Below are 14,583 nucleotides of genomic sequence, written 5' to 3' on the forward strand. Positions count from 1 at the left end.
TAATGGTCCAGCTGTCACGTATATACATAACTACTGGAAAAACCATAGCTTTGACTATATAAATCTTTGTCAGCAAAATGATGTTTCTTCTTTTTTTCTTTTTAATACACTGTCTAGGTTTGTCATAGCTTTCCTTCCAAAGAGCAAGTATCTTTTAATTTCACAGCCGTGGCTACCATCCACAATGATTTTGGAGCCCAGGAAAATAAAATCTGCCCCTGCTTCCACTTTTCCCCTTCTATTTGCCATGAGGTGATGGGACTGGATTCCATGCTCTTAGTTTTTTCAATGTTGAATTGTAAGCCAGCTTTTTCACTCTCCTCTTTCACCCTCATCAAGAGGCTCTTTAGTTCTTCTTCACTTTCTGTCTTTAGAGTGGTATCATCTGCATATCTGAGGTTGTTGATGTTTCTCCTGGCAATGAAGAAAGCTTTTTTCTTTTCAATTTGAAGTGTAGTTGATTTACAATGTTGTGTTAATCTGTGGTGTACAGCAAAATGATTCAGATACACACACACACACACACACACAGCTATATGGTAGGATCTTGTTGTTTATCTGTTTCATATATTGTACTTTGTATCTACTAATCCCAGATTCCTAATTTAACCCTCCCTTCCCTTTTCCTTTGGTAGCTAAGTTTGTTTTTTATTTCTCTGAGACTGTTTCTGTTTTGTAAATAAGTTCATTTGTGTCACATTGTGGATGGTACCTATAAGTAATACCATATGGTACTTGCCTCTCTCTTTCTGATTTACTTCATTTCGTATGATAATCTCTAGATCCACCCATGTTGCTGCAAGTGGCATTATTTCATTTTTTATGGCCGAGTAGTATTCCAGTGTATATGTAGACCATATCTTCTTTATCCATTCATTCGTTGAGGGACATTTAGGCTGTTTCTATGTCTGAGCTATTGTAAATAGCGCTGCTATGAACAATGGGAAGCACGTATCTGTTCAAATTATAGTTATCCCTGTATATTGCCCAGGACTGGGATTGCAGGCTTATGTGGTAATTCTGTTTTAATTTTTTAAGGAACCGCCATACCATTCTCCATAGTGGCTGCACCAACTTAAATTCCCATCAACAATATAGGAGAGTTCCCTTTTCTCCACATCCTCTCCAGCCTTTGTTATTTCTAGGCTTTTTAATAATGGACATTCTGATCAGTATGAGGTGGTACTTCACTGTGTTTTTGATTGGTATTTCTCTAATAATTAATGATGTTGAGCATGCTTTCCTGTGCCTATTGGCCATCTGTATGTCTTCTTTGGAGAAATGTCTATTTAGTCTCAGGGACAGAAAGCTTTTGAATCTCCAGTGGAACAGCCATGTTTGTGGAAGTCCAGTTCAGGATTTTGTCAGATGGAAGGAATTACTCTTCTCTCCAAGTGATACCAGCATGGAATGATGCTTCACAGGGACACTGAGCTTTTTGGCACTCTACCCAGGATTGATGGTGCCCAAGAGCATTTATTTACACTGTAGTTTCCATGCAGGTTGCTCAAAAAACAGAAGAGAAATTATTTATCTTCAGGGCCAGCTTCATGTTTGTGCAACTTGTATAGTTGTATAGTTTTAGATGTCCAGTTTTAGATGGGAGAGCCTCAGTCTTATTTTAATGCTGTACTGTTACTGTTGTCAACATCCCAACAATTTATAAACAAGGGACCCACATTTTCATTTTGTTCTTGGCCATACAAATCTTGAAGCTGGTTCTGCTTCTATGCATCCAAGGTCATGCAAGATTGAGGTAACAAGAGTGAGAAAAAAAAAATCAAGAACCTCCATTGTCACCGTCCTCCAAGTTTATGTATCCAGATAAGCACCTAATGAAACTGCTACCCATTCCTCGATCTCTGTTGTTGTTGTTCAGTCACTGAGTCATGTCTGACTCTTTGTGACCCTGTGGACTACCACATGCCAGGCCTCCCTGTCCCTCACTGTTTCCCGTAGTTTGCCCAAGTTCATGTCCATTGAGTTGGTGAGGCCATCCAATCATCTTATCCTTTGCTTCCCTCTTTGCCTCTTGTCCTCAATCTTTCCCAGCATCAGAATCTTTTCCAGTGAGTCGGCTCTTTGCATCAGGTGGGCAAAGTATTGGAGCTTGACGCTTCAGCATCAGTCCTTCCAATGAGAATTCAGGGTTGATCTCCTTTAGAATTAACTCGTTTGATCTCCTTGCTGTCCAAGGGACTCTCAAGAGTCTTCTCCAGGACCACAATTCAAAAGCATTAATTCTTTAGCCCTCAGCCTTCATTATGGTCCAACTCTCACATCTGTACATGAGTACTGTAAATACCATAGATTTGACTACACAGACCTTTATCAGCAAAGTAATGTCTTTGCTTCTTAATATGCTGTCTATGTTCGTCAAAGCTTTTCTTCCAAGGAGCAACCGTCTTCTAATTTCATGGATGCAGTCATTATCCACAGTGATTTTGAAGCCCAAGAAGAGAAAATCTGTCATTACTTCCACTTTTTCCTCCCCATGATCTTAACTGGTAGCATATTTAACCTCCTTTAAGATTTTCAGAGGTCTCTTTTCCCCTTTTAGAACCATCTCCATACTGATTCAGAAACTCTAGTTAATAGAATGATTTAGGTCTTGGCAACATCCTTTGAAAAGATGAACTTTCTACATCTACTTGCTTTACTTTGTGTTATGGTCTTTAGCACAACCTCAATTTCATGGGTGCATTTTACACACAGTTCAGTATGTCTTATTTTTTAAGCAAGAACTAAGAAATATTCTTATTGGCTGGTGGGTCCAAATACTGAAACCAGCCCCAGTGATTGTGAATATTCTTTCCTGAGTTTTCTTAATTTTTATAGGCTGTGCACAGGTGAGGAGTGCACCCTGTAGCTTTTATCTGTTCCCCTTGGGTGGGAATAGGTGTGGGTGGGTTGGCTTGGTGGACTGGCCCAGGAGAGAGAAGCAGAGTCATGAGTAGGCCTTATCCCCGAGGAAGCCTCCACTTTTACTGTGCTTACATATTGGCTGCCTAAGCAGGACGACTGAGCAGTTTCATAGATATTGTTAGTCAGGAGGCAGACTTGGTGAGAGTGGGCATAAAGGCTGTAAGTCCTTCTCAGGACCTGGAGAAGCACCTGCTGACGGTGGCTGGGGAGTGCTTCCCTGATTGCCAAGGACAGTGTCTACTGCTAAGCAGAGAGTGTGCATTGTGGAGTGACACTCAGTCTTGCTCGTCTGATGACATTAATTACAGGGTGTTATGGGCGAGGTTTCTGTAGGTTGGGCAGAGGTGGAGGCCACTGGCAATGTGTGCCGTGCCCAGGGAGAAATGTGTGAGTGGGAGGAAGAAAAAGGATTTCTCTGGAGCTGTTCCAAGGCTGATGCTGGTGAAAGATGCTTGTCTCTCTAAAGCAATAAAGCAGCATCTGCCAGGATTGTCAGCTACTAAGAAACACATCTCCATACTCACGAGCCATGGGACATGAGGGCAAAGGTAAGAATGTGGTATATTTTAGTACTGTGTTTTCCTACTCATTGGGTTTGGTGTGCACCTGGATGTGTATATGTGTATAAAACTGACTGAAAGTTGTCAGGTTGCAGTCTATTGATTTTTTTTTTATTCTGTTGGCAAATTTTCAGCATTAACTAAGACATGAAGGGTTTGTTTTAACTTCTTATTCCTTAACTCTTCTGCCTCAAATCTAAGGTGTTACTCAGACCATGGTTGATGAATGATTAGATGGAGAACTGGTTTGAAATGGTCAAAAGTAGTTCACCATTTCCAGAGTAGTCTTTAGTGTGAAAGGGCAAGAACTTTTCATTCACACTGACCTAGGTTGACTCTTCTGTGTATGTTTGACATTGTGCAAATAACTTAGTCTTTCTGAACTTGCAGAGTAGTATGGATTTAATGAAATAATGCTCGCAAAGAGCCTAGTGCAGCAGCTGTCTCTGGATAGAAACTCAGCAATGGTTACCTCTAGTTTATCAACTCTTTCTCTAGCTCCACTTCCCTAGCACTGGAGTCATGTCCTGCCATTCTCAACTCCCTTAATGGTGTTTCCATAGCCAACTTATTGTAGGTTGTGGCTGATTAAGACAAAGCTAAGACTAGCCTAATTTAATGATTCTATGGACATTTCATTTCATGTTAGACTCTAGCATTGTAGTTAGATAGGCAGAGTAAATGTGGGAAGGAATGTGTCTCAAATGCTGAATTCTACTTCACTTGGTGTGGAGCATTTTTTCCTTCTGAGATCTTTCAGGATGTGGCAACTAAAGCATAGGTTCTGCTATCCACTCTTTCCATTCATCCATCATCCATCCACCCATCCATCCATTTATTTATCCATCCAGCTGTCCACTCTTCCATCTATCCATTCATCCATTTATCAACCCAACATTTGTGTACTGAATCAGTGTATGCCAAGCACAGTTCTAAGAGCCAGAGATTAAGCAATAAAGAAAAACAGGAAAAAAAAATCCTGCATTCCTGAAGCATTTATTCTAGTGAGCCATGGTGCAATCAACAAAATAAATCAGCAAAGTCTGTAGTGTGTTAGATGGGGCATTGTTATGGGGAAAGTAAAGCAAGAAAAAAGGTTGGGGTTTGAGGCACTCTGCAGGTTTTCCATAGGGTGATCAGGGAAGGCCTCCCTGAGAAAGTTTTTGAGCAAAGGCTGAAAGGAGAAAAGGGGAAGAACATTTCAAGCAGGAGAAGTGGCAAGTGCAAAGGCTGGAAGGTGGAAGCAAGCCTGTTGTGCAAGGAGAAACAGGGAAGCCGGTGTGGCTGGTGGAGGAGAGGACGAGAGAAGGCTGGAGGAGTGACAAGGGCTAAATCACTTGTGGCTACGGAGGTTCTCGTGAAACCTTGAGCGTAACCGACACTTCAGTAGAGTAACACTGACTCCTATGTTGAGAACAATGTGAAGGGCAGAGGTGGAAGCAGAGTCTACTTCAACCATTGTAATAACACACACCTGTATAAAAGTGGTTACAGGGAAGGGGTGAAGAGTAGACAGCCCCAGGGAATATTTTGGAGATAGAGCCAACAGGATTTTCTAGTCGGTTAGATGTGAGTAGTGAGAGAAAGAAAGGAGTTAAGGATGACTCTAAATTTTAGGGAGAGGGCAACTCACCAGAAAGATAACGTTGTCATTGAGTGGGAAAAACTGGAGCAGATTTCGTCCGGGATGTTAGGAGATCTGTCTTGGATGGTTTGGGATTTGAGGTGTAAGTCAGACACCAGAGTGGAGATACTGAATGGGAAGCTGGATTTGGGAGTCAAGAGTTAAGCAGTGAAGCCTGGGCTCAAGATAGAAATCTAGGAGTGGTGGACACGTGATGTAGTATTTACAGCTGTGAAGCAGAATGAGATACCCCAGTACTGAGGGCAGGTAGAAAAGAGTTCTAAAAACAGCCAGAGGACTTGCTAATTTTAAGGACCTGTGAGATAAAAGAAAGCAGAAAAGGAGGAAGAACCAGAGAGGAGTAAAAACAGGGGCAAAATATTTTCCAGCAGAAGGCCCTGATCCACTCTGTGAATTTCTGCTAGTGGCTCAAGTAAGATGAAGACAGAATTGGCTGTTGAATGCAGCAAATTGGGATTTCAGTGACCTTGACAAGAGAGCTAGAATCAGGTAGGTCCAGTAAAGAAGGGACAGGTTGAAGTAGGGAGAGATGAAGTTAGTGACCATTAAATTGCTACCAGTCTTCCTCATTCCCAATCCAGAGGAACTAAGCCCTTCACCTTCCCATTTTTCTGATTCATCTTTATCTTATTTTGCCAATTCCATTAATCGTTGTAAGCAACCTTCAATTCTTTTGGAATGGGCTGCCAAATCAGCAGAATGGGATGTTCCTCCAAACAGGGAGCCTCTGGTGGGGTGCAGAGCTCATTGTTTCTTCCCTTCACATCTGGTGGTAGAAATGTGACTACCTGCCTGATCCCGAGGTAGTGGGGGTGGGGGACAGGCACAGTTCTGCAGCATGTGGAATCTTTCTTTTTTTTTTTAATATAAATTTATTTATTTTAATTGGAGGCTAATTACTTTACAATATTCTAGACCAGGGATCGAACCTGTGTCTCTGCATTGGCAGAGACAATTGGTGTCTTCGGTGGATTCTATACCAATGAGCCACCAGAGATGTTTTTGCCTACTTTTAAATTGGCTGTTTGTTTTGTTTTCCTTTCTTTTTTATTGAGATAAAATCAACAGATTACATTGTGTTAGTTTTAGGTGTATAAGATAATAATTTGATATATGTATTGGGTTGACCGAAAAGTTTGGGTTTTTTCATAAGCTGTTCTAAGTGAACATTTTTGTCCATCCCATATCTACTGAGAAATGATTACCACAAAAAACTTAGATAACATCCATCATCACACACAGGTACATATTTTTTTGTGCGAGATAAGAACTTTTAACCCCATTCTCTAAGCAGTTTTCAAATACACACTATAGTAGTATTAACTACAGTCCCCATGCAGAGTATTACATTCCTAGGTTTTATTTATCTTATGCCTGGATAGCTGTACCTTTTGACCACCTTTATTCATTTTACCCTTCCTCTCCCACTAGCCTGTGGCAATCACCAGCCTGTTCTCTTTATCTATGAGTTTATGGTTTTTTAGATTCCATGTATAATTAAGGTCACATATATTCTCACGGAGCAGTATTTGTGTATATGTCTGACTTAGCATAATGCCCTTAAGGTCCATCCATGTCATCACAAATGACAGGATTTCCTTCCTTTGCATGGTTGAATAATATTCCATTGTATGTATGTGTGTGTGTGATATGTGTATCACATCTTTATTCATTTATTTGTCAGTTGACACATATAAATTGACGCTTATATTGTTTCCATGTCTTTGCTACAATAAATAATACTCCAGGGAACATGGGGGTACATATGTCTTTCTGAGACAGCAATTTTTGTTTCTCTTGTGTAAATACTCAGAAGTGGAATTGCTATATCACATGGTATTTTTGCTTTACTTATTCATTCATTCATTTATTAATTTCTTGCTGCACTGGGTCTTCATGGCGGTGTGCAGGCTTTCTCTAGTTGCAGCAAGTGGGAGCCACTCTCTCATTGCAGTGTGGTCTTCTCATTGCTGGGGCTTATCTTGTTGCTCAGCATGGGAAGTAGGGTGCGTGGGCTTCAGTAGTTGGGGCTCATGGGCTCTAGAGTGCAGGCTCAGGAATTGGGACACACATATATTCCACGGGACATGGAATTCTCCTGGACTAAGTATGTCCCCAGCATTTGCTGTCAGATTCTTAACCCCTGGAGCACTAGGGAAGTCCTGGCTGTCTTTTAATGTGGGATGTAGAAGAGTTTAAATCCCACTGGCAGTATTTGACAGATGCAGTACAGGTGACATTGGCACCTCTGGCTGAGGCTGGATGTGTGGGAATTAGCTTGAGCTTCCTCTATTTGGTATCAGCCCCACCTTGGCAGGGTGTATTTGGATCTCAGTTGTCAGCTGCTTTTTTAGATGACACACTTGTTTATTTATTTATTTATTCTGAGCTAGCTGCTTCTTGGCTAGGGCTGTTATAGTGCCACGCTCACTTCAGCACGTACACACAGACCTCTGGGCTATTGACTCTTATTACTCTGTACCAGCTGGGTCTGGCCTTCTCCTGCCCACTCAGGTCACAGCAGAGCAATGGCAGCCAGAATCACTCTGACAGGTGGGACTGCTCTGACACCTGTGGGGAGTGCCCAGAGCCTCCTTGCCACATTTGGCTCCTGCACCCAGGCTCCAGGATATCTCTAAGCCATTTAGCATGACTATGAAGAGTATATCTAATCAGCTTAGTAATGTGTGTGTGGGGGTATGTTTGTTGTCAATTATTTATTGTTTCTGGATGAACAGTATTTCAATAGAAGCCTAACACCTCTAGTCCTCTCTCAGGGAACACTGTGGTTCTCTGGTTGGATCACTGACCAGCAGTGTCCAATCCTGAGTTCAGATCTGCCCTTAAGAAGACCAAGGCAGGGAGTTCCTGGTTGCCTAGTGGTTAGGACTCTGTGCTTTCACTGCTGTGCTTGGGTTCATCCCTGGTCTGGGAACTGAGAACTCATAAGCAGAGTTAAAAAAAAGAAAGAAAAGCCAAACAGTGCTTGGTGAGTAAATTACCATGGGGATAATGGCCCATGGGTGCATGCTCAGTGGCTCAGTTGTGTCTGACTCTTTGCTACCCCATGGACTTTGTAGACCACCAGCCTCCTCTGTCCATAGAATTTTCCAGGCAAGAATACTGAAGTGGGTTGCCATGGCTTCCTCCAGGGGATTGTCCCAACCCAGAGATTGAACCCATGCTTCCTGCATCTCCTACATTGCCAGGCAGATTCTTTACCACTGAGCCATCAGCTCCTTGACAATCATGCCCTCTTTTCCTTCACTTGTCACCTGGTCCATGATGCTATAATGATGGTTTTCATGAGAAATTACATGAGAATTTGCAGTTCTTAAGTGAAGTCAAGTGGGCCTTAGAAAGCATCACTACGAACAAAGCTAGTGGAGGGGATGGAATTCCAGTTGAGCTATTTCAAATCCTGAAAGATGATGATGTGAAAGTGCTGCACTCAATTTGCCAGCAAATTTGGAAAACTCAGCAGTGGCCACAGGACTGGAAAAGGTCAGTTTTCATTCCAATCCCAAAGAAAGGCAATGCCAAAGAATGCTCAAACTACTGCACAATTGCACTCATCTCATATGCTAGTAAAGTAATGCTCAAAATTCTCCAAGCCAGGCTTCAGCAATATGTGAACCGTGAACTTCTGGATATTCAAGCTGGTTTTAGAAAAGGCAGAGAAACCAGAAATCAAATTGCCAACATCCACTGGATCATGGAAAAAGCAAGAGAGTTCCAGAAAAACATGTATTTCTGCTTTATTGACTATGCCAAAGCCTTTGACTGTGTGGATCACAATAAACTGTGGAAAATTCTGAAAGAGATGGGAATACCAGACCACCTGACCTGCCTCTTGAGAAATCTGTATGCAGGTCAGGAAGCAACAGTTAGAACTGGACATGGAACAACAGGCTGGTTCCGAATTGGAAAAGGAGTACATCAGGGCTGTATATTGTCACCCTGTTTATTTAACTTATATGCAGAGTACATCATGAGAAATGCTGGACTGGAAGAAACACAAGCTGGAATCAAGATTCCTGGGAGAAATATCAATAACCTCAGATATGCAGATAACACCACCCTAATGGCAAGAAAGTGAAGAGGAACTCAAAAGCCTCTTGATGAAAGTGAAAGTGGAGAGTAAAAAAGTTGGCTTAAAGCTCAACATTCAGAAAACGAAGACCATGGCATCCAGTCCCATCACTTCATGGGAAATAGATGGGGAAACAGTGGAAACAGTGTCAGACTTTATTTTTCTGGGCTCCAAAATCACTGCAGATGGTGACTGCAGCCATGAAATTAAAAGACGCTTACTCCTTGGAAGGAAAGTTATGACCAACCTAGATAAGCATATTCAAAAGCAGAGACATTACTTTGCCAACAAATGTCCATCTAGTCAAGGCTATGGTTTTTCCTGTGGTCGTGTATGGATGTGAGAGTTGGACTGTGAAGAAGGCTGAGTGCCGAAGAATTGATGCTTTTGAACTGTGGTGTTGGAGAAGACTCTTGAGAGTCCCTTGGACTGCAAGGAGATCCAATCAGTCCTTTCTTAAGGAGATCAGCCCTGGGATTTCTTTGGAAGGAATGATGCTAAAGCTAAAACTCCAGTATTTTGGCCACCTCATGCGAAGAGTTGACTCCTTGGAAAAGACTCTGATGCTGGGAGGAATTGGGGGCAGGAGGAGAAGGGGACAACAGAGGATGAGTTGGCTGGATGGCATCACTGACTCGATGGTTGTGAGTCTGAGTGAACTCCAGGAATTGGTAATGGACAGGGAGGCCTGGCGTGCTGTGATTCATGGGGTTGCAAAGAGTCAGATACGACTGAGCAACTGAACTGAACTGAACTGAAGAACTAATTTCTCCCGGGGCCATTCTGCAGTAGAGGCAAGAGAGTGGGTGCCAGACAGTGGTTGTAGGCTGCTCTGGCCCCTGATCTTCTTCTTGGGATGAGGAAATATGGGCTATTTGGGGGATGACATGTTGCTCACATTGATTTATTTGCTTTTCAGGAGCAAATAACTCCTGCTGAAAACATGGGCCTTACTCTTGTGGGTTACTATTGTTTAGTTCTTTTTAATGGTACAACACTCTAATGTCCCATCTTCCATCTGAACTCACAGAAGCACTCACACAAATAGGATGATCTTGGTCTGTACATTTGAGAGTTTGCAATTCTTGTCCTAGTTACAAAGTGAAATCCCTTTTTTTGACATCCCCAACCCCTGGTGCTGCTCATCTGTCTCATATAGTCTAACCCAACGATTCTCATCATTTATTTCTGTCACAGTATATGTAGAACATCACACCATGTAGATGAGAGGACTCACTCTTAGAGAACAGGCCAGGGGAGGTCTGGCTTCATAGGCTTTGGATCCCCTTACACTCAGCTGACTGCTCCTGGGCCTGAGTGCATTTGTATTTCCTTCTGTCATAGCTGTACCCATCAGGGGCACACCAGTGTGCTGCATCAAAGGTTAGAGGTTCAGGTCCAAGACCTAGTATAGACCACTATCTCAGTGCAGTCAACATCTATAAACATCTTTTAAGGTGTCTAGAAACATCTCTCAACATACTTACCCAAGTGTTGTGAGTTAGGGAGAACTAAGTTCCTGTGGTCCTGCCCCTTGCTCGGTACAGTTTACCACCATCTGCCATTCTAGACATGGATGGATGCCAACACTTCCTGTCCCCTGTCCCTTCCAGGTTAGCGAGCCTGGGCTCCTTGCCTCTGTGGCCACATTGTGATGCTTAGCAGGCTTCTTCCTACTCACTACTTTATTAGGTATTTCACCATTTCCACATATTCCTGCCCCCTGGGAGCTAACATGGGGCTAGTTCCAGATTTGCTACATCTTCTGCACAGCTTAGAGCAGAGGTCCCCAACCCCTGGGCCATGGTGCAGTACCTGTCTGTGCCCTGTTAGGAAATGGGCTGCAAAACAGAAGGTGAGCGGTGGCCAAGGAGCGATGCTTCATCTGTATTTAAAGCTACTCCCCATTGCTTGCATTACCACCTGAATTCCACCTCCTGTCACATCAGAGGCAGCATCGGATTCTCACAGGAGCACAATAAATGTAATGTGCTTAAATCATCCTGAAACCATCCCACTCCCGCCCATGGAAAACTTTCCTGTGAAACTGGTTCCTGGTGCCAAAAACGTTGAGGACTGGTGGCTTCTTATGAAATGGTTGAAGGCATCACCAGATGCTCTGTGGAGACTGTCTGCTCCTGTCACTATGACAAATACCCTGACTACTGGTCTGTTGGGATGCCAATGTTCCAAGAGCACTCTAGTTCTCTTTTAACACTTAAGACTATGTGGCACTGGGTATTGCTTCTTATACTCAGACAGAGCTATAAGCATACTCACCGACCCAACCAATCATTTATTTACCTGTTTAACAACTCATTCAATGAATGCTGGGCAATGAGAATGTAAAGACAGAGACATAGATCTTGCTTTTTAGAAGCTCACAGTGCAGTGAGAGAGACCCTAGATGTGTAATGATGGCATTCAGGAAATTTCAATGAGAGTGCCTTGGGAACACAGAATAGGGTTCCTCACACTTGCACGGTGGATCAGGGAGAGTGCTTGATTGAGATGAAATGACTGTTGAATGGAGTTTTCCTATCTCTTTCTTCCTCCTTTTTTCTTGAACTGAGCCATGCAGGATGTATGTCATTGGTTGAGGGAAGGAAGGGTTCCAAGCAGCAGTAAGACTGTAGAGAGCTAAGGAAGCATGTTAGAGAGTTTGGAATATTTGGGGAACTTTAAATGCGACTATTTTGTTTGAGCATAGCGGAGTGTTAATGGATAGCAGCAGTGGGATAAGAATCCCTCTAAAATAAGTTTGAAGGGTGAAGGGGACATTCCCATGTGAACCTGCAATGGTCAGAATATATTTTTGAAATGAGAGTGTCTATGAGGTTCAAGGTAATATCTTATAGGAGCTGGGCTTTCTCACCTGGAGGAGAAAAAGTATAAAGCAGTGTGGCCTGGACAAACTAGCTAGCCTTTCAAGTTACTGACCTATAAGGAAAATATTACCTCATGGAATTGAGAGGATTCTATAGAGATCCAAATGGGTGGATGCTCAAAAAATATTATTTTTCCTCTTTGTCCCCTTTGGACATAGGCTTTGGATTTGAATATTGGTTCTGTCACAACATTATTGTGATAGGTGTTGTAATCCTTATGAAATTCATCTCTTTATCATTATCTTTTTTGGACATCTTTTTTGAGTGTTAGTTCTAAAAGGTCTTGTAAGTCTTCATAGAATCGTTCAACTTCAGCTTCTTCAGCATTACTGGTTGGGGCATAGGCTTGGATTACCATGATATTGAATGGTTTGCCTTGGAAATGAACAGAGATCATTCTGTCATTTTTGAGATTGCATCCAAGTACTGCATTTTGGACTGTTTTGTTGACTATGATGGCTACTCCATTTCTGCTAAGGGATTCCTGCCCACAGTAGTAGATATAATGGTCATCTGAGTTAAATTCACCCATTCGAGTCCATTTTAGTTCACTGATTCCTAGAATGGCAATGTTCACTCTTGCCATCTCCTGTTTGGCCACTTCCAATTTGCCTTGATTCATGGACCTAACATTCCAGGTTCCTATGCTCTTTACAGCATCAGACCTTGCTTCTATCACCAGTCACATCCACAGCTGGGTATTGTTTTGCTTTGGCTCCATCCCTTCATTCTTTCTGGAGTTATTTCTCCACTGATCTCCAGTAGCATCTTAGGCATCTACCAACCTGGGGAGTTACTCTTTCAGTATCCTATCATTTTGCCTTTTCATACTGTTCATGTGGTTATCAAGGTAAGAATACTGAAATGGTTTGTCATTACCTTCTCCAATGGACCACATTCTGTCAGACCTCTCCACCATGACCCACCTGTCTTGGGTGGCCTCACATGGCATGGCTTAGTTTCATTGAGTTAGACAAGGCTGTGGTCCGTGTGATCAGATTGGCTAGTTTTCTGTGATTATGGTTTCAGTGTGTCTGCCCTCTGATGCCCTCTCACAATACCTACCGTCTTACTTGGGTTTCTCTTACATTGGACGTAGGCTATCTCTTCACGGCTGCTCCAGCAAAGCGCAGCCGCTGCTTCTTACCTTGGATGAGGGATATCTCCTCAAGGGCGCTGCTCCTGACCTTGAACGTGGGGTAGCTCCTCTCAGCCGCCCCTGCGCCAACAGAGCCTGGCGCTCTCCTATTCATTATAGGGGACTGGAATGCAAAAGTAGGAAGTCAAGAAACACCTGGAGTAACAGGCAAATTTGGCCTTGGAGTACGGAAGGAAGCAGGGCAAAGGCTAATAAAGTTTAGCCAAGAGAACGCACTGGTCATAGCAAACACCTTCTTCCAACAACACAAGAAAAGACTCTACACATGGACATCACCAGATGGTCAACACCGAAATCAGATTGATTATATTCTTTGCAGCCAAAGATGGAGAAGCTCTATACAGTCAGCAAAAACAAGACCGGGAGCTGACTGTGGCTCAGATGATGAACTCCTTATTGCCAAATTCAGACTGAAATGGAAGAAAGTAGGGAAAACCACTAGACCATTTAGGTATGACCTAAATCAAATCCCTTATGATTATACAGTGGAAGTGAGAAATAGATTTAAGGGACTAGATCTGATAGACAGAGTGCCTGATGAACTATGGATGGAGGTTTGTGAAATTGTACAGGAGACAGGGATCAAGACCATCCCCAAGAAAAAGAAATACAAAAAAGCAAAACGGCTGTTTGAGGAGGCCTTACAAACAGCTGTGAAAAGAAGAGAGGTGAAAAGCAAAGGAGAAAAGGAAAGATATAAGCATCTGAATGCAGAGTTCCAAAGAATAGCAAGGAGAGATAAGAAAGCCTTCCTCAGTGATCAGTGCAAAGAAATAGAGGAAAACAACAGAATGGGAAAGACTAGAGATCTTTTCAAGAAAATTAGAGATACCAAGGGAACATTTCATGCAAAGATGGGCTTGATAAAGGACAGAAATGGTATGGACTTAACAGAAGCAGAAGATATTAAGAAGAGGTGGCAAGAATACACAGAACTGTACAAAAAATATCTTCATGACCCAGATAATCACGATGGTGTGATCACTCACCTAGAGCCAAACATCCTGGAATGTGAAGTCAAGTGGGCCTTAGAAAGCATCACTATGAACAAAGCTAGTGGAGGGGATGGAATTCCAGTTGAGCTATTTCAAATCCTGAAAGATGATGCCATGCAAGTGCTGCACTCAATATGCCAGCAAATTTGGAAAACTCAGCAGTGGCCACAGGACTGGAAAAGGTCAGTTTTCATTCCAATCCCAAAGAAAGGCAATGCCAAAGAATGCTTAAACTACTGCACAATTGCACTCATCTCACAGGCTAGTAAAGTAATGCTCAAAATTCTCCAAGCCAGGCTTCAGCAATACGTGAACCGT

At 42.6% G+C, this 14,583-nt stretch overlaps 1 protein-coding gene across 1 annotated transcript in view; it reads left to right on the forward strand.

Annotated features, from left to right (window-relative positions):
* Window positions 1-3,259: 3,259 nt before the first annotated feature.
* The window catches only part of LOC133254333 (transmembrane protein 45A-like), an 89,864-nt gene continuing 78,540 nt past the window's right edge, over window positions 3,260-14,583 (forward strand). The window contains exon 1 of the mRNA XM_061428618.1: window positions 3,260-3,473. Coding sequence (XP_061284602.1) covers window positions 3,455-3,473 — 19 coding nt within the window. The 5' untranslated portion in view covers window positions 3,260-3,454. The remainder of the gene's footprint in view (window positions 3,474-14,583) is intronic.

This window comes from Bos javanicus, chromosome 1 (genome assembly GCF_032452875.1).
Source record: "Bos javanicus breed banteng chromosome 1, ARS-OSU_banteng_1.0, whole genome shotgun sequence".
NCBI classification, from domain to species: Eukaryota; Metazoa; Chordata; class Mammalia; order Artiodactyla; family Bovidae; genus Bos; species Bos javanicus.